The sequence below is a fragment of the Lichenostomus cassidix genome, chromosome 12, assembly GCF_008360975.1.
Source record: "Lichenostomus cassidix isolate B80296 chromosome 12, HeHo_3.0, whole genome shotgun sequence".
In the NCBI taxonomy this organism is placed as follows: Eukaryota; Metazoa; Chordata; class Aves; order Passeriformes; family Meliphagidae; genus Lichenostomus; species Lichenostomus cassidix.
In genome coordinates, this window is record NC_139493.1 from 12,422,723 (window position 1) to 12,441,621 (window position 18,899).

The 18,899-nt window shown below is 37.2% G+C and overlaps 1 protein-coding gene across 5 annotated transcripts in view; it reads left to right on the plus strand.

Annotated features, from left to right (window-relative positions):
• Positions 1–18,899, plus strand: part of ERC2 (ELKS/RAB6-interacting/CAST family member 2) — a 394,496-nt gene that overhangs the window by 202,622 nt on the left and 172,975 nt on the right. For all 5 annotated transcript variants that reach the window (XR_014854746.1, XR_014854748.1, XR_014854749.1 and 2 more), the window contains one exon: positions 951–1,111. Coding sequence is in view for 1 of the 5 variants with exons in the window: in XM_085072716.1 (XP_084928842.1) it covers positions 951–1,111 (161 nt within the window). In the remaining 4 variants the exon portion in view is untranslated. The remainder of the gene's footprint in view (positions 1–950; positions 1,112–18,899) is intronic.

The following is an 18,899-nucleotide window of genomic DNA, read 5'->3' on the forward strand; positions in this document are numbered from 1 at the left end:
AAATCTGTAAGTGTGGAGTGTCTCGGTGTTTAAAGATACTGCTCAAAGCTGCAGTCGGAATGAATTAATGACTTTTCAGTTGTGATCCTTATGACAGTTTCCATTAATATATGTCTGGAATTAATGATAGAATGGAAGCTTAGCAGAAACTACACACAGTTTTTAGCAATTTGTCCTACATTCAGTTGACATTTCCCCATGCTAAGGATAGTGGGATCACCACAGCTTTCCTACACTTCATGCTTCAGAGCTTCTCACTGTTATCAGGAGGAAAATACCTTGGTTGTTATTAGAGCAGTTACAGACCTTTAAAGTTGAGGATGATAGAATAATTTGGTTAGAAGGGACCACTAGAGGCAATGCAGTACAACCCCCTACTCTAAGCAGGAATAACTTCCAAGTTGGATCAGATTCTCCAGGCTTCATTCAATCAAAATCTAAAAATACTCAAGGACTGGAGAATTTACAGTTTCCCTGGGCAACCTGTTCTGCACAGGTGTGCATTTTTTATGAAAAATGATTGGGTTTTCATGAACACTTTTATATTAAAACAGGTATCTGTATCTGCATCTAACATTTCTGGAATTACTTCTATGATGAGTTGCCACCACCCTGAATTTAAAATAATACAAATAGTGCCGGAAATATTTTAAAATTGTGTCTGTATGTGGCAGTGGCCCAGGTTAAACAGGCTACTGGTGATCTGTGTTAGTTCTGTTTTGTATAAATATTGTTTATTACTAATGGATTCATGGAAACTTTGAGAGGTGTTTTTTTGGTCTTGAAACACCACTTTTGTTACATTTTAAAACAGTTATGATAGGAAGAGATTTGAACAGCCATTTACGTAAAGTAATTTCTTTAGTGGGTTTTTACCCCCGTGTATTTATATGTATTTATTGTTTCTTGTTGTAAAGAATATGGAGCTTAAAATGTCCTCTGTTTCTTAGGTAGAAGAGCTGATGAATGCCCTGGAAAAGACTAGACAAGAATTAGATTCTACCAAAGCTCGCCTTGCCTCAACACAGCAGTCTTTGGCTGAAAAAGAAGCACATCTGGCTAACTTGAGAATAGAGCGAAGGAAACAGCTTGAAGAAATTCTAGAAATGAAGTAAGTACCTTGATTTCTCTGATTTCTAGGAAAAAAAAAAAAGAAAATAACTACTTTTGCCATAGGAGAAAGTTTTAGCAGGCTTATTTCTGTATTTTGTTTTTTCTAAATTTTTGTCTGTATATATTTAACTTTGAATCTAAGGACTTTTAATAGTTTTAAGACACTTAAATTCCTTTAAAAGCATGGAAATTCAAAATTTTTGATTTCAGAAGTACTCAGCATTTTCTGAGAGTTGTGCTTTGTTACATGCAAATAAAAATATCGACACTCTATAACATCTATGGGAAAATGAGAATCTAAAGCTCCATCCGTCAGTGGGAATGCAATGCTGGAATCTCTGCTAGTGTCATGAATATTCAGGGAAAAGAATTTACTAAGTTTCTATTTATGGTGCAAAGTTTATTGCTTTGAATTGGTTAAAAACACCCCCAAGCTAACAAAAACCTATTTGCATACACTTTGTCACTGTTAATGTGTTCAGAATGAAAAAGGGAGATATCTGAAGAAAGAATAATGATAATTCTGTGATGTAATGTTATGCTAAAAAAGTGTGTCTTATCTTGGACTTTTTAAGATACTAACTGGAAGCATTGACCATCATTTCCATTTATCATTTAAAAAAAAAATCAATATTAAGTGATTGTAGTTTTTGGCTGCTAATTTCCAGTTATATAGGCATGAAGTGTGTGTTTAAGAACATTCATGATGATTTCCTATGCTTATATTATGTTAAAGTTCCAGCCATAACTCTGCATTCTAGGACCATCTGGCTGTCATTGTCAAGATCCATCTTAATTTACTGGCCACAGTCAGTTGTCAGTTTCAGATAACTTCTTCAATTGTCATTTCTTGTCTCCTTATACATTTGGTTATTTATGGAAGTTTAGAATAAAAATGGATAGCAGCTTAATCTTGTTCATATCTGGTTGGTCTTTTTGAACTGGAAACTAGATAAGTGCTCTTTAAATGAAAGGTTGTTTGATAAAATTAACTTATTCTTAACTTGATACCAATTTATGAAAAAATATAAGTTTGAAGAAGGAGCTGCATTTGCATGTTACTTTCTGAATCTGTGATTTCCGCCCAATGTCTATTAAAAATATTACTATATTAGTTCTGGAGGAAATATTTTTGTTATGGTCATATTATTTTAGCAGTGCACACATAACTCATAATGACATTAATGGAAGTTATGCATACATGTTAACAGTCAAATGCAACATGTGTTCAAATCCATCATTTTGCCTAATTGTCTTCTTGCTTTGTGCTCTATCTCTGAGCATTAAAAAAATATCAATGCACTTCTTATTTTTTAGTAAGTGATACTTTAAAAAAATCTGAATTGCACAGTGTGACAAAAAGCATGTCCATGTTTTCTTAAAAAATGTATTTATCATCCATAGAAATATTTCAGTTGGCCTGAACTTTAAATTTGCTAGTTAGAAACATATCCTAAGACTACTTTTTCCAGACATTGTTTTTGTTTTGTGAGAGTCTGCTAATAGGAACACAACCTCCTGAGAACTTCACAAGGCTTGCCTAGAAAAACTTACCCATTTTGTAACATGAAGAGCTTGAGGGTAGGAGAAGTTTCAGCGCTGTGATGTGGGGGAGGTTTGTCAGATGTTTCAGAAATGCCATATTTGTGGAGCATACTTTCATGACCACAATGCTTTCATAAAGATCTCCTTTCCTATGTGGTGGTTCCTTCCAAAACTCATAAACCTGCTTGTAACAAAATTAGGTAGCTGTATAGATAGATAAATGAGTATTTATATAATATTAAAATTACCTTATATATATATGTATGGGAAATAAATGCCTGCCCTCATGGAAAGTGGGTTTTACTCTGTGGGACAGATCATCTTTTCAGAAATGGTCAAAATTATTTTCCCTTTGGAAGATATAAAGTTTGACCTGGAGAGCCAAAAGTCATAAAAGAAAGTCTAATGGCATGTGGGGGAAAAGATATAAAAATGATTGTCACTCTTTTCGTTAGTTCAGGGTTTAAATTATATGCATTTTATCTTCAATTGCAGCCTCTAAAGTTAAAAAGAAAACAAAAATCTCCAACACCCAAGGTCCTCATCCCCCCCACTTTATCAAAATTTGATATTTCTTGGCTGAAAATCTTTAAGTTAACTTTACAGGATGCTTACTCGATTTAAATACAAGATTTAAAAATATTTCATTGTGGTTTTGCATTAATTTGCTGATCTTCCATTGACTTAGTTACATGTGACAAACACTGCACTTAGTGAGTGGCCATGTGATTAATCCCCCAAAAGACTGAACTTCATGTTTTGACCTGAAGATCTGACAAGTCTTAATTTTGAGATTCAGTTGTTAATTACTGCGTGTTTCCTCTGTTAACTCAGCACACTTAGTGCTCTGAAGCTTTCAGAGTATCCTGAATGAAGTTCTTGCCAAGAGCTTGAAAGGCAATTTCCTTGCCTTTAATAGAGTTCATGCCATCACCTGTGGGTATTGCTAAATCAGTTCTGTTGGAAGTGACTTTGCCCTGAAATTTGCTGCAAATTTCCAGAAGAAAATATATTTTCCCTTATGTGGAATAAATCAGATGATTAGTAATGAAGCATTAAGATCTCCTAATAAAACCCCAGCTACTAGTTATTTTATTCAGTAACAAAAATAGAACATTGCTGTGCTGTCCAAAAAATATATTTTAAATTAGATTTTGCCGTAAATTTTTTCACAGTGACAGTATAAAATTAAACATCCCTTCCTTTGTTTAAGTACGTTCACCATTTTTTTCCCCCTGAAAATAATAAATGAATATCGCTTATCTCTATTTTTCAGTAGGTTTATCCATTTAACACCACCTGCGTATAGTCAGGGATGAAATATTTGTGGGAAACGGGATAAAATGTTTTTTCCACCAAGCATTCAGTCGCAGCAGCTGCCACTCTGTGCAGAAGTGCTGAGCACACAGTGCCCTTCACCTGCCGGGTCAGTGCTTCAGCTGCTCTGCCAGACGGGGAGAGGCCACTTGGGTTTGCCACTAGATGCCAGTCTTGGGTGCCAGAGCATGGTCTGGAGCTGCTTGGCTCCACTAACTGATGATGGACAGCTCCACAGGGTGAGGAGGAAGCTCGTCCCGTTGGGAGGAGCATGTGCCTTGTCCCCTGTCTGTCACCCGCCCTGACTGGTCCCCTCCTACCCTGTAGTGCCACAGCTTCAGGCATGGAAAAGCCTACAAATAGCTTCAAGTGGGCTTTTCAGGATATTGCAGGGATGAAGAGGGTCTTTGAATGGATTCTGGAAGTCAGGGGTCACAGCCTAAGGGAAGGAGTGTGTAAAATGTAAAACCAAAGAGCCAGGATTTGTACGGAAGTCAAAATGCTTTATGAAGTACTGGTGGCAGAAGTATAAGAAAGTTTACCATTCATCTGGTTTTCTGCAGACATACCCCTTTTTTCCATCTATTAATTTTACTGGAGTAGAAGTTGGGGATTTCACATCTGTGTAGCAGCTCAGCAGGAGCAGCAGCTCTGACAAGGGCTTTTGGATGTCCAGAGAATCTAGATGTGTTTCCAGCACCTGGGCAAATCAGCTCCTGTCCCTGCCTGCCTTACATTCTCCTATTACTATTTCCATCCATCACCATCTGAAACTGACCCTTGGGGAGGGAACTCAACATGTTTTCCTTTATTTATGTCCTAATGCTCCACCCTGAGAGGTTCTGACACCCACAGAGTAGTGGTTTCTTCCTCATTGCTGTGGATACAGCAATGGTGAAAAGTGGTTCTGTAATCTCTGTGTGAGTAGTAAATCCATTGTGTCTGGGTTGTTTCAGAGTAATTATGTATGCAATTCACCTGTTCAGGGCAAGCACAGGCCAGAGCCGTGACACTCACTGACAGGAAAATCCCTGATGAAATTGCAGGGACTCTTACTTGCATGTAGTCATGAAGTTAATTCCTTTTTTTTTTTTTTTTGGTTCTTCCATACGGCACAAAGGATGGGGAAAGCAATGTAGCAAGGTAGGAGAAACTGGCAAGGTGATTTAAGGTTGGAACTTCTCTTTGAAATGCGTGGAACTCACTCCTTAAAACCACTTAAAAGGATGGTTTCCCTACAGACCCTCCTGCTTTCTGTGTTGCAGCCAGACAGAGCTTTCCCCTGAAAGGAAAGCAGGAAGGGAGATAATCAGTTCTCTTGCCTGCACTGGAACCTGAGGTCTCTCACTAAAAGGTGTGAGCAAAGTTGCTTAGTTTATGCTCCTTTTTAAATGCTAATATATTCTAAACCCAGCCAGCACTTACCCTGGGAATAGTTCTAGGCTAAATGAGCAGCAGTGGATACATAACATTAGCAGAGTCTCTTTGAAGTTTAAGCAAACATACCAGGGTCAGATTTCTTATATTATTAATAAAGTATTATTTTGAAAAAAGGATAATTTTAATTTTTTTCCGGCTGTATTTCAGCCTGTATTTGGAGAAAGATATCAATGATAATTTCTCTAATGTGAATTCTTTAACATATCTTTACTCAATAGGTTAGATAACAGAACAGTGTATAAAGAGCTGTGAAGAAAAAATAATTTTCAGACAGAAGCTTACAATTTTTTTATAATTTTATTAGAAAGATTATTTTGACTTGTTTCAACTGTGGTAATGTGTACTATAAACATGTTCAGATAGCAAGTTGATTGTCTCAAGAATCGTACCATTTCAAATGCAGAACACTGGACTGTTTTTTAGTAACCTGTGGACTGCTTCAATTTAATTGTAGGATTCATGCTGAGAGTGTGGAGAGTCATATCCCAAGTTAAATACAAACAAAACAGCAGGATGTTGATACAACTGTGACTTCCATAGGAAGTAGTTAGAATGGTAATGTGGTCTCCTAACTTGGGTGGAAAGTCTCTTGTGACTGTTTTTGCCCCACAGACCTGTAACACAGCATGCCTTGACTAACATTTTTGACACCAACTTGCAAACACCATAAAGATTAGAGAAGGCCAAATGAAGGCTTTGTTCTCTGGAACAGAAGCTTTCTTGACTAAAATGAAAAGATGTTTTTCTTTTGTAAGCAACGAAGGGGCACTAAGCAATAAAACGTTTCTCTCTGTGAGAGCAGAATGAGTGAGCTGTTTACTTGTCAAAGTAAAGACATATGAGTGTCACCAAGTTCCTACTGGAGAGTCTCGTCTGTTCAGACTAAAGGATAGTATACGTTGATTTTATTGTGTAAGATTAAAAGTGTTTGAAATTTCATCAGCATGGGAAGCAATGGTGCCATTTCTTTTCTTCATTTTGTTCTTGTTAAGGTCATAATTTACTTTCAAAATAGGTTGTCACCTGCTATTGAAGGTTAGTAAGATCAATCTAGGATTTCTCCAAACTGTGATATGAGAGGCTGTGTTTTGCCTACTTTTAGATGGGAATCCAAGTAAAGGAAGCTTTACTTGCCCATGTTTCTTGTCTCCTTTAGCCAGTGGGAGAGTGCAGTAAAAACCTTTTCAGTTTGTTCCTCCCAGGGAGAAAACGTTTTCCTCTGTGTTATGGAAAGGTAGCAGTGCTTATGTCACAGAGGCATTGTCTGAAGGCAAACCAGGAGGAGTTCAAACATATTCCAGGCAATGAGTATTATGGCTATAATAATTAAGCATACTTTTCTGAGCTAGAAAATTAGTCTGGTTTGTTTTCTTCATGAGTATTTTGTCTCTAGTTGTACCAGTGATCTTTCAGGTGCCTTGGATCCACATGATTTGAGGCACCTGCCAGGCAGAAAGAGAATTTGATGGAAATTCCCACTCTGTATCCTAGGAGTGCACTTTGCTTTCCAGTTTTGTTGCCATTGTTCTTTATCCATTCTGTTACCTTGACTCAGTAGAAAAATAACAGTCAGTGCTCCAGCAAACATTTTATGCTGGAAATTTTACAATATTTTTAGAGATTTAGTGCTTTCCCCAGGACCTGAATTGTAGAGAGATCAAGGGGATCCTGCAGCTGCTTTATGAGGGAGACTTAAAAGACTTTTGGCTCTGGGGAGGGTAGGGCAGGGGGAGGATATGTTTGAAGTTTGAAGAATCAGAAAGGAAGGAATAAACTCAATGTAGAGCTGTTGTTTGCCAGATCTCCCAGCATGAGGAGTATCAGGCACTTGCTGAAGTTAATCAGTGATCGATTTGAAGGAGAGAAGTGAAGCTTTATGGAATGGTTGCTTGGTAACTTTCTGGAACTTTCACTGAGGCATCAGCTAATTTAGAAAGGGGTTAGACAAATTCACAGACATGGGGAAGCTGTTTATGGACTTCTTTATAACTCTTTGGCTGTTGTTCTTGACCTATGTTCCTAAAATTTATTTGCTATCTGAAGTATTAGCTCTTTTCTCACATTGCTCACTTTCGCTAAAACACACATAAGTGATGATTTCTACCCCCTTTTTATTTTTAAAATATTTTAAAGAACCAGTTATATAAAGTCAACTGATACAATATGGAGAAATCAATGCCACACTTTGAAGGGCGTTTTCCATCTTCTGTTGCCCTATAGTGTATAAGTGGATTTACAAGATGATGTAAGTGACAAAATGATTGGTTTGAAGTGCAGGTTATAAGTGAGATATGACAGTTACATGACATTCTCTAGTGATTGAACCACTTAGAAGACAGGCAGGATTAACAGTGTTTCAGGTTTACAGGTGTTTCAAACTGCTTGAAGGATGTGGAGGTGCAGAGCATTGTAGTATTATGTAATGTGAATGAAAATTTGAAGAAACAATTGCAGTTGCAAATCATTACCTTCTCCCTTTTAAAAAAATACTTTTGAAAAATCTGTCTCTTTAAATGAAAATGCTTTTTTGTTTTTTGTACAGAAATATGTTAAGGGTTAAAATTTTCGAAGGAAGCTTGTTATTTTTATCTGAACTTAATGAGCAGTTTAGCAATCAACTTTTAGATAAAGAAGAAAAAGTGAATATGCTATCTACTAAGTATTAAACACTTTTTGTCTGGTTTGTGTTGCACAACTTCTTTATTTGCAATGTTGGAAAATATAAGGAATAAAAGCATCTGGTGGACATAACAATACTATAGGAAAAGATTGTACTCTACAAGTAGTCATCTTGACAAAGCTATGTATACTTCGTTTTAAACCTACCTTAAAAATTCTTTTATTAGTTAAAAAATTAATGATGATAAAACTTATTAATAGGATGGCATTTGTTTTGAAGTTCAGCCAGCATGGGAATGTAGAGGTCTACACCTCATATACTCAAAAGAGCAAATGGCTCAAAAGTCAGAAAGGAAGGAGTAGGAGGCTGAAAGTAAAAAAAAAAAAAAAAGAAGGAAAATGTTTGGCTTCTGTTTCATGGATTTTTTTTAAAGCTGACTGAATTACACCCTTGTCTACTGAAACCCTCTTAGTGTAATTCCCATTGGCCTCCGTGACACCTAGGGCAGCACTGATCAACTGCAGGCTCCCATATTCCTAACCTCGGCCAGCTCAGTATGATTCTAGCAGATGTTTCTGCATTTTAAACCTCAAAATATGATTGGTCAGGGTTTTTCTTTTTTCCTTTTTCAAGTGGCAAATCTTGCATACTTGAGACTCAGGCCATGCAATTCAATGATAGGAATTATGAGCTGAGGGTCTCCCCAGTTGGATAATGCTGAACTTAATGTAAACTCAGATCTTTGAAGATGGAGAACCAAAGAAATTTTAAAGGTTTGGATCATTTCAACTAAACTGGTGGATTATTCTTTAATCTTGCATAAAAATACAAAATATAAAATGTGCTTAGAAATGCGTGTTTTCTGCTAGAAGGAAAAGGTCTTATAAAGTCAGGAGAGAACAGAGTCAGATACAATCAAGCAGGAGCAGTGTTCTCAGTGGCAGAAGGGAAAGGTTTGGATAGCTTTCTCTGCCTTCCCCTTACTCCTTAAGTGCTCTGAGGTAAATCCACTGCTACCTTCTTCCTGCACTTCTTTATCACTTCCCATACCCCAGCAAAACCAGGAGTTCTCTCTGTGCTGTGGAAAAACCACATCTAAATTCCCATTCTTTAGTTCCCTCTGGTTGGGTTCTCTGGTGTGTGATGAGGTGCAAGGTGTGCTTGAAGTTCTGTGCTCTGGTGTCCCAGAGGGTTCACCAATGGCTCTCTGATGTGCCTTCTCTTGTCCTTTGTAAGGTGTGAGCTCACGGGGCAAGGACAGAAGTGACATTTCCACTTTTATCTAACTGATATAGAGACACCTGTAAACTTTTATCCTCCAAGGGGTCTGTACCTCTTTCGTGAAATGGGTCAAAAAGTTTGTCTTTTGAAGGAGACGCATTTGTTGTGGTGCTGTTTGTGTCCTCCCACTGAACTGCAGCCATGACAAGGCTGAGCCATCCCCTTTATTAATTTACTGCCAGGTATAATGGGCTCCCATCCTTCACTGGCCATCCATCATACAACAAACAATATAATAATAAAAACGTGTGATGTTATCACTGTCAACGCTATCGACACAATGTTAATGTGGAAACACTGTAGGAAAAAGAGAATTCTTCAAATATGATTGGTAAAATATGATGTAGCACACAAAAATGTGCTAAAGCACTACCTTTTAAAGGAACAATACCTCTCCATTCAATGCTATTTTGCTTTTTAGCACAGACCAATGGATCATGAATTATGTGATGACAGTGGAAATTAGGATGAGCTCATCTCAATTTTCTCTGATTGTGAACAAAGTTGGCTAAGTCCACACTGTTGTGCAGTGTACCAGGGTATCATAGCAAAGAAAACCTCTATTTAAGAAGGTATATTATATAATTCTGTGCTAAGTTCTATGGTCAAGCTGTTTTGTTCAGCATAAATATCACCTTAAAAGGACACCTTGCCTTGCTTCCTTAGGGTGAAGTGGCTTCAACTGAATAGATAAGCTTTTCAAGGTGAAACAAAAGCTTGGTGACAGTACAAACTTATGCAGAATATCTTCAGAAGGATTTTTGTAGTTGTTGGTAAATGGAAATGTTCCATTTGTAGAGGAGCTTGCATAATTTTAGTAGGAGTACTATGCTTATTATGTTGCGTTTTAGTATTAAAAGTTTTTTTGGAGATTCAAGTGAAAGGTTGATATATTTTTCCCTTGTATTTAATAATTATTTTCTCAAAACCCATCCAGTTTCAGTTTTGTAAATGTATAGATACTAAGTGGGAAATTGTGATTTATTGGCTTAGATTAGAAATGTAAAATACTTTTTTGTGGTTAAACTCTTTCCAGTTTCTAACCACTCCTACCTCAAACATGTAGTTTATCATTGTTGCATTCAGCTCTGACCAAAATTAGGCCACACAGGACTCTGATGATCACCATATTGCTAAAATCATTCTAGCTATGACGGATTATTCTTCTCTGCTTCCCAACAAAATTGTTGCATAACTGAAAACCAGCTTCCTTGATTCTTATCTTCTAGATGGGAGGGGGAAATGTAGATTGGTCTAACAGAGACAGTCATTAAATGTGCTACTTTGTTCTTTTGGTTTCCAACCTCCTTGGCCTTTGTTATGGTTAGGGAACAGAGATACTGAGAGGAACATGTCAAAGGAAGGGTTTATTGTGTGAGGGGACTTTGTGATAGTCATGTTCACCTGTCTGCATGTAATGGTAAGCTGTGTCCCAGAGGCTGGTTGGGAATGAGGGGTGCAGTTGACAGGGAGAGCTTTTAAGGCGAAAGGAACTTTTACCCCCACTCTAAAAGCTCCAAAATACAGAATTCCCTCATCTCTATTTAGGGGATTTACTGTGTTTGATAACTTCTGAATATTTTTTATGAGCTGGACAACTTCATCCAGCTCTTCCATGACTGCTGTGAGAAGTTTTCTGTGTGGTCAATAATCAGAAGTTAAGCAATTGATGTCTGAGAGGTTTCGGTCAGGAGTCAGTGTTGGGACTAGTGTGAAATTCAGCAGCAAAATCAGAGATTATTACCTACCACCTAGGGAACAGAAGCCCCAGAAGCAGGGTAGGTCATCATCTCACATCCAGCAACCTGATATCTTCTTAGCAGAGTGGAAAATGCTCTGACATTCATGAGTTTAAAGAAAACTTTTCAACTAATGAAAAATGTTGGAATTTGCAGCAGGCGTGAAACGAACTTGACTGCTTTCCAATTTTGTTTTGGGCACTCATTGCCCTCCTTGCCCACCTGGATTATTTTGTCAACAACTGCAAGAAAACCGATGAAATGAAACCAGAATACTTTCTTGTTCCTGTGGCTGTGCATCCCACCCTGGTGCCCACTGCTGCTTATTCCTGTCTTATAAAAGTACTACAAAGATCCAATCAGGAAGGAAATTTACCTTCAGGATTTTCACAATTGTATTAAAAATAGAATTTATAATTTGTTTTCTCAGAATAATCTCCCTTCAACACTTCAATACTGTGATGTTTTGTTTAGTCTAATGTAGGTTTTTGTAGTATCTAGTCTAAAAATGAATCTAATTAACAGATGAGTTTAGGAAATCCCTCCTGTAATTTGGCAGCTAAATGAATAGGGGATATCAGTATCTGACAAGCAAGTTCCACTTAAGGTTAATGTAACTATTACCTCATTAGTGCAACTTTCCATTCTTCAAATAAAACCTTTATTGAATTTAAAATATGTACTTGACAAAGAACTAGCTGAACTTATGTGATATTGTCTTTGTGAAATTACGCTGCCTTTATTGATACTGACTAGCTTTATAAATGTTTATCTTAATTATGTTTTATTGTGATTAAAAAAGATTGCAGATACTCTACCATTTTTGTAAAGTGAGCTGTTGGAGCTGTTTTTTTGTTGGAGAGGGGGGCAGGGGATGGAGAATAGTGCAGCTCCAGAGAGGAGGCCCCTCTCTGGCCATATGAATCCACTTACATGTAAATTGCTTGTCTATATGAATTAAGGTGAAGGTTATGAAAGAACTGCATTTCTGTGTTTATTGTAGGATTTTTGACAGTCTCTTTCCTCTTTCAAGTAAATTTGGCTTAAGTCCACAGTCAGTACAGTTTTAAGTAAACTCCTCTTTTGTTACATTAACAAGGTTATAACATCACTGAGGCAGATTTCCAGCTGCATGAATTGAGGCTTGAGCATGCAGACTGAGGGGATAATTAAAACCTTAGGGTGGGGGAGTTAAACTACCAACTCAAATTGGATAAAAGGCTAATTGTCCATAGCAACGTAGTGTGTGTTTCTAAATACCTGTGAAATAAAGAGAAATATTCGTGGTCTTTTAATTAATTTTTCAACATTTAGATTCAGTTTATGTTTTAGGGCATAACAAAAATCAAGAGAAAGTAAATAGAAAGCCATAGAATTATTTCCCAGATGTTGTTTAATTTTAGTTATTAATTGAAAAACAGAATCCTTTTGAAGGCTTCAGTCGTTTTCTGACTTTCTTTGCAATTCAGGAAGCATTTTTGTGTAGGAAGTATGAGCCTCACTGTGTGATACAGAATATCAGAATGCACTGGTCAGTGCTTTGTCAAAATTTGTCATATCTCTTTTTCCTTCCTCCTTTTTTTCATTATTGAGAGTGGAGTTACATACCTTTGGTGACCTTCAAGAAGATGACATAGAGTCAGGCAAGATGATACATTACCACAAAGTTAAAAAAACAAAATGGGTTGTAATGGCAGCTTGTACTGAACTAAATGAATTGTGAAGGCCCATTTGTTATTCATTAGGAGAAGCAGAGCAGATACTGTTCTGCCTTCATAGGGAGCCTTTAAACTTAAGGTCATTTTACACTAGTACCCTTGTGGCATGGACAGCATTTAATACATTTTTAACAGCTTTTACATTTCCATGGTTTGCAGCAGTGCTTGTTGAATCATTTCTCTAATGAAGGTGTTTTAAAGTAGTTTAGAGTTACTTTGGGGGAAAAAACAGGGGAAAAAAAAGAAATAATTGGGTTGATGAAGTGACTTTATATACTAAAGAGCTAAGCAGGCAGAACATTTTGCTCTAAAGTAATGCATGCTGATTCCCCCTGCTACAGAAGTACATCCCTGGGGAACTGTGCTCTTTTTTTGTGGCTGTTGTTGTTGTTGATTTTGTGTGGGAAGGGCTGTTTTTTAAAATGTAAGTAGAATTAAAGTTGCTTTTTTCACACTGGTCATTCCTTTGGGGAAGAAAGGTCTGAGGATAGAAATTTAGGCTTTTTTTTTTTGCTATTTCTGAGTTGCTCAGGAGTCTGATGGAGAACATTCAACATTTTGACATTTTTTTGGGAAAGTGTGCATAATGTCTATCATAACCCTTGATGTGGGCATCTAAGGAATCCATCATAAAATGAATGTGGCGTGGAGGGTAGAATTTTACTGATCAAAATAAATATTGGTTATTTCATTGCCTCTCAAATGGTTCAGTGGTGCTGTGGAAAGTCAAAGCAGAAAGGTAGGTACCCATATGAAACACTCCAAGAATAATTTTTTCAAAAGTGATGGACAATTCTAAAATTTTATTAACTTAAAGAATGATTTGTAGCTCTAAAGAAAGGGGGTTGAATAACCCCAGCTAAAGGAAGTAATCATTTCACAAGCTCACTTTTTATTTTAGGTGGTAGCCTTTATATTTGCTACCATCAAATTATGTTGTGGATTTAGTTGTCAAAAGGTAAATTACAGTGACTATTTTTGTTTCGAGTTTTAGAACACAAATGATGCACTGAGTTTCAAGAATTGTTTGCAAATAAATCTAATTAAGAAAATGCTAATTTAAATTTCTGATGGCATTTCTTCTTGCAGCCAGTCCATCCTTTATTTTCCTGTTTAGCAGATTAGCAGCATTCATTCTTTACTTCATTGCAGATGGCTTTCACTGCAGTTTTTTAATTGAGTTTACTGTTTTGTGAGCAGAAATTCTGACAAAGTGCATGTGGATCACGATCAGCATATGAGGAAGAAAAATGACTTACTCTTTTAGAGCAGAACTGTTTTTTTCTGAGATTTTGAACAATATGTATTTTAACATCGAAAGGCTATCCATCTTTGGAAAACAGGAAGATTTAAATAACATAAATGCAACAGGGATTGCTTTTATTTATGAAGAGAGAGAATAGAATTGAAGAAGCTGTGAACTCTAAAAATCTTGTCGTTTCAAGTATATATATTTTCAATAAAATTAGATTCTTTTAATGTAATTTTAATGTTCAGTTGCACCAGTATTACAGACTTCTCCTCTAAGAGAAATATTTGTCTTCTTTTACCTTTGCACTGGATTCTCGCAGTCATTGGTGGTTTTTGAACTAAAGCTGTTTTAATGAAAACTGCTTTAATCTCTCTAGGGCTCTACAAGTTCTTCACATATTTGAAAACAGAGACTGGAAATCTATGTCCATTAAAAATGTCAAGAGTGGTTTTGCTTGGTCAGAAAATGAACCCCATCACTTTTGCTATTCTGGATTTCTGAATATGCAATGGAGGGACTGTTATCATCCTGTGTCCAAGTGATACCCTAGGAAAGGCATAGTGCCATTACTTCCATTTGTAAAAGTACATAAAGAGAATATAAAGAATTTTATGACATCCAGGCATACACTTACCATAAGAATTTTAAACTTGGCTATGGTATGAATTCCCTTTTTTTTTTTTGAGCTAATTACATGTAATTAATGGTAGTCATGCTTCATTGCCTGAAACCGTTTATTTTTCATTTATGATACCTTACAACTTTATTTTGGTGGTTTTAACTTATTTGTCAGAAATATAAAATAAAGACCATTCCTGTAAAAGGAGAGTTCCAGTATTAACTATCTAAGACACTTTGTTGTCTCTTTAGCACAGAGCAGTCTGTGCTGAAGGTTGAGGATTTCACTCTCCCCAGTTCTGAAGCCACTTCTGGTGCAGTCCTGGCTCATTCACCTTTGGGCTGCCTTTGCTTGGGCATCTTGTGAACATCTTCAGACACATTTTGTAGCAACTGTGAGCAATAAAACACGAGGCAGCCAGAACAATTGCTGTGTGCCTCCAGAATGTTCTCTGCATTGTGGGTCAGTAGGACAGTCCCTGTGACAGGACTGTGCTAAGTGGGGCTTTCCTAGAACAATTCCAGATGTTTATCCTGCCACTGGAAAGCCATACATTTAGGCACATGTTTTGATTCAGGCAAAAGTTCCAGCGTTTGAACAGGTTAAAAAAAAACACAGCAAACAAAAGCAAATGAAACAATGATACTCTCTTGAACACTGGCACACATCACACAGGTCATAGTAATGACTCCTTAATCAAGTAGAGACCCTAGGAGGAGAAAAATCTTTTCTAGAAAGATGTTCATATTAACATTCTGTTACAGCAAATCTCAGTTGAGACCTCCAAAATTACATTAATAGTCACTAAAATAAAACACTAAAATTTTTTAGCTGATCTGTAATTATCTTTGAGTTTGCCTTTCATAAATAGTGTAAGAAGAGTTTGCTTGTAGGAGTTCACAAACCCACTTAATTTTTAGCTGGTTTTAAATAATGGTGACTGTATGTGTGCATCCTTGAAATTTGATTTTAAAAGTTGTCTACCCCAGTCTCTGGAAAGGCATGTGAAACTCCCAGACACAGGTGATAGGGAGGCCAACTTTTATAAGAAACAGCTTTTTTCCTGCCCTGCATTTTTTAAAAGTAGCTATGTTTTGAGATAGTAGAAGTGTACCTATGGTGGCTTATTTGCTTTGATCCTGTGCAAGCCAGCCCTAGCAGTGATCTCATGCATCCGGGCAGACTGACACTTTTACCTCTCCTTCAGAATAAAGTGGCTCCTTTTGCTGTGGCACAGGAGAGACGTGGTGTGGCAGGATTTGTGGGAATCTGCTAATGGTTAGAGCTCTGCAGTGTGCCTGCTCCCATCCAGGATAGACGAACCCAAGTCTGTGCAAATAATCAAATTTGATGAAATAGTTATTAGGTATTACAAAAATAAATTGAAAAACATATTGAAAGGTTAGATAGATGGTAATCCACAAGCAAAATCTAGCAGTGGTTGTGGGTTTTTTCTGTTATTCTGTTATCATAAAGCAAGCAGGGAGTTTCTTTAAAGAGAGTGTAAGGAAAATAACTTGACTTGGAAAACTCAGTATTATGGTAAATCTGGCAAGACTGTGAGAGGAAGAAAATCTTCTTCATTATATTGCTTCAGGTGATTAAACCTCAGACTGATAAGAGCAGTGGCAGATTAATTGAACACCAGGTAAAAGATTCATGTTGAGAGCCTCATGAAGGAAAGAGCTGATTTCTCTGCCAAGTGGTTCTTTTCACAGTGATCATTGTGATTGGGTCATGTTTCAAAGATGAGAAAGACCATAACTTCTTCTATGTAGAATTTAGATAAAAACACTGTAAATACATACAGAGAATATTTCATATGTTCTAATCCCAGTGCTGCAACATCAATTGTTGCTAAATCAGTTGAACCACAATGCAGGCAGGTTTGGGTCTTACAAAAAGAAACAGGCATGGATAATACAGATACTGTAATATCAGTCCTGTATTTGTGTAGGCAAGGGTTTATACTGGCCCAAGGGGAAGGACAGCAGGTTCTAAGGTCCCACTTGACAAATCTGTGGAAAGCCTGAGAAAATTCCATAGTTCCATAAGTTAAGGAAACAGTGGTGGGACAAGAGCAGAGCTCCTATGAACTGCCCAGGAATGTACTGGATATTCTTTCTGAAATGCTAATATACTACACTTTGTAGGCAGGTGGTGTAACAGTCAAAAGTCAGTTGTTGAAGTCAAAGTCAAGAAAAGGAAAGTGAAGACATTAAGGAAACAGTTCATATGCCTTGGTCCTTTAGATTTAAGATGTATAAGAGGGAAAACCTTTGACAAAACAAAAGCAAATATTCTCCAGTGAGGAAAAAAGTATTTGTCTGAAATCTGGTACAAGCCAGTTTTTCCTCCATTGGAAAGTAGGGGAATTATCTATGAAATTTTGAGGCTCCAGAGGTTTAAGCTGAATGACCTTCAGAGATTTTGCCAGTGTGCCTTGGAGTCACAGCTGGGATAGTCTGGGGGTAGCGAAGTGTGTTTTCTTAGGGAAAATAAAAGAGGTACCAGCTGTTGTCAGGAACCATCATGTCTGTACCACGTGGCGAATAAATAACTACGACCTTAAAATTCCCAGTATCAGAGATGATTTTTTCCCATTTGTGGAAATGAATGATGTGGTCTTCGGCTAGTTTGTAACTAGAGTTTAGATCTTGTAAGACAGCAAAACAAGCTGACAGATTTCAGTGGGGAAAAGCTTCTGGTTAAATGAAGTGAGCTGTAAGAAGCAATAGTCATGACCCAGTTGGGCAGAGACAGATGTGCAGATGAATAACTAAAATTATTAGCAGGCACCCTTAGAGGGCTGGTTAATCTGCCAGTAGAGAGTCTGTCTCTTTTCTACCCACTAGTGCATCAGCTCATAAAAAATACAAATGAGCCCAATAGCAGCAAGAGCCTTAAGATCTGCTTCCTCATTAGTGAAACTTCAGAGAAGCATTTCCTATAGCTCTGTATCTTTTTCTACCTTTTAAGCAAAGTTGTTAGGCAGAAGCATGTAGGCTGAGTTCTTGGGCCAAGGGGAGAGAGAGTGGTGGAATGAATCTATAAAAAGAAGAGTTTATCTTGAATTATTTTGTTAAACAGTATATTTAAGGGTTTTAATGATGAAAAAGATATTAATATATCTTTTGTTAAATGGTTTTTGTATGCTGAAGATGGTCTGTCTTGTGTGGTTGATATTTTTGTTCATGTTGTATCCCATTGAGAGCAGCACTGTTAGTAGATCATGTGATACTGTGCTCATTCTTAGCTCTTAGGGTAGGAAATTCTCCTGTTTTGCACAGCTAGGGCCAACCTAAGGAAAAGTGATCCAAGGATGGCTTTTCCTGACAGCATGGAAAAGTTCATGAACTCTAAGTTGTGTGTATAATGTTGAAAGATAAACAAAGTTGCCAGTTGGGGTGGGAGGAAATGCCCTTTCCAGAAGCTGAAAATAGAAAAACAGGGTAGAGAAGGCTGAGGAAAAAAAACCCACCTATGTTCAGGTTTAGAACGATTCTTTTTCCTGTAGTTGTAGAAAAGCCACCAAAAAAAAAAAAAAAGGGAGATGGACAAGTAGAAAGAAGAGAAGAGGTCACTGGTCAAGAGGTACATTAGGGGTTGCTCAATTGTAGTGATAACTGAAACTGATAAAGTTAGCTAAGGGGGTTTCTAGCACTGAAAAAACCCCAGAGGATGTAAACAACTTTGTTCCTTCTGTCTTCCTTCTGAAATTGCCCAGTGAAAGCTAGAGCTTGCTTCAAGCACTCTCTCACGATTTATCTTCTCTTTGACCTTTTGTTTGCATATGCTGCCTAATATACAGCAATTACCTCAAAGCTATTTGTAGTCATCATTTGGGATCATGTGGCTGGTTATGTGAATCACTTTTTTTTTGAAAAGTTGGAACAAAAACTGTTCCAGGCAAAACAACCAAAGAGCAGAATTGTAAAACTGGTTGCACATGTGTTTAGTGTAATGAAATGTATGCCTGACTCTTTCCCTACTGCTGCATAATAGATCATGATGATCTTACTCCTGTACAGTGTAATCTCCTGTGTGTCTGGGTTATCTGGTTGTTACACTCTTGTTCAGCTTGATTTGGGTGCTTCTTTCTCTCCTTTTGTCCTCTCCCTTGTAAAGGGTAATCATGTGGAGTTGCATCTTTCTGTATTTCTTTTAATGACCTGGTTTATGATTATCAGCAGCTCTCACAAATGTATTCATGTACTTTCCTAAATTGACACACTCTGTCCCCTCACAAGTTCTT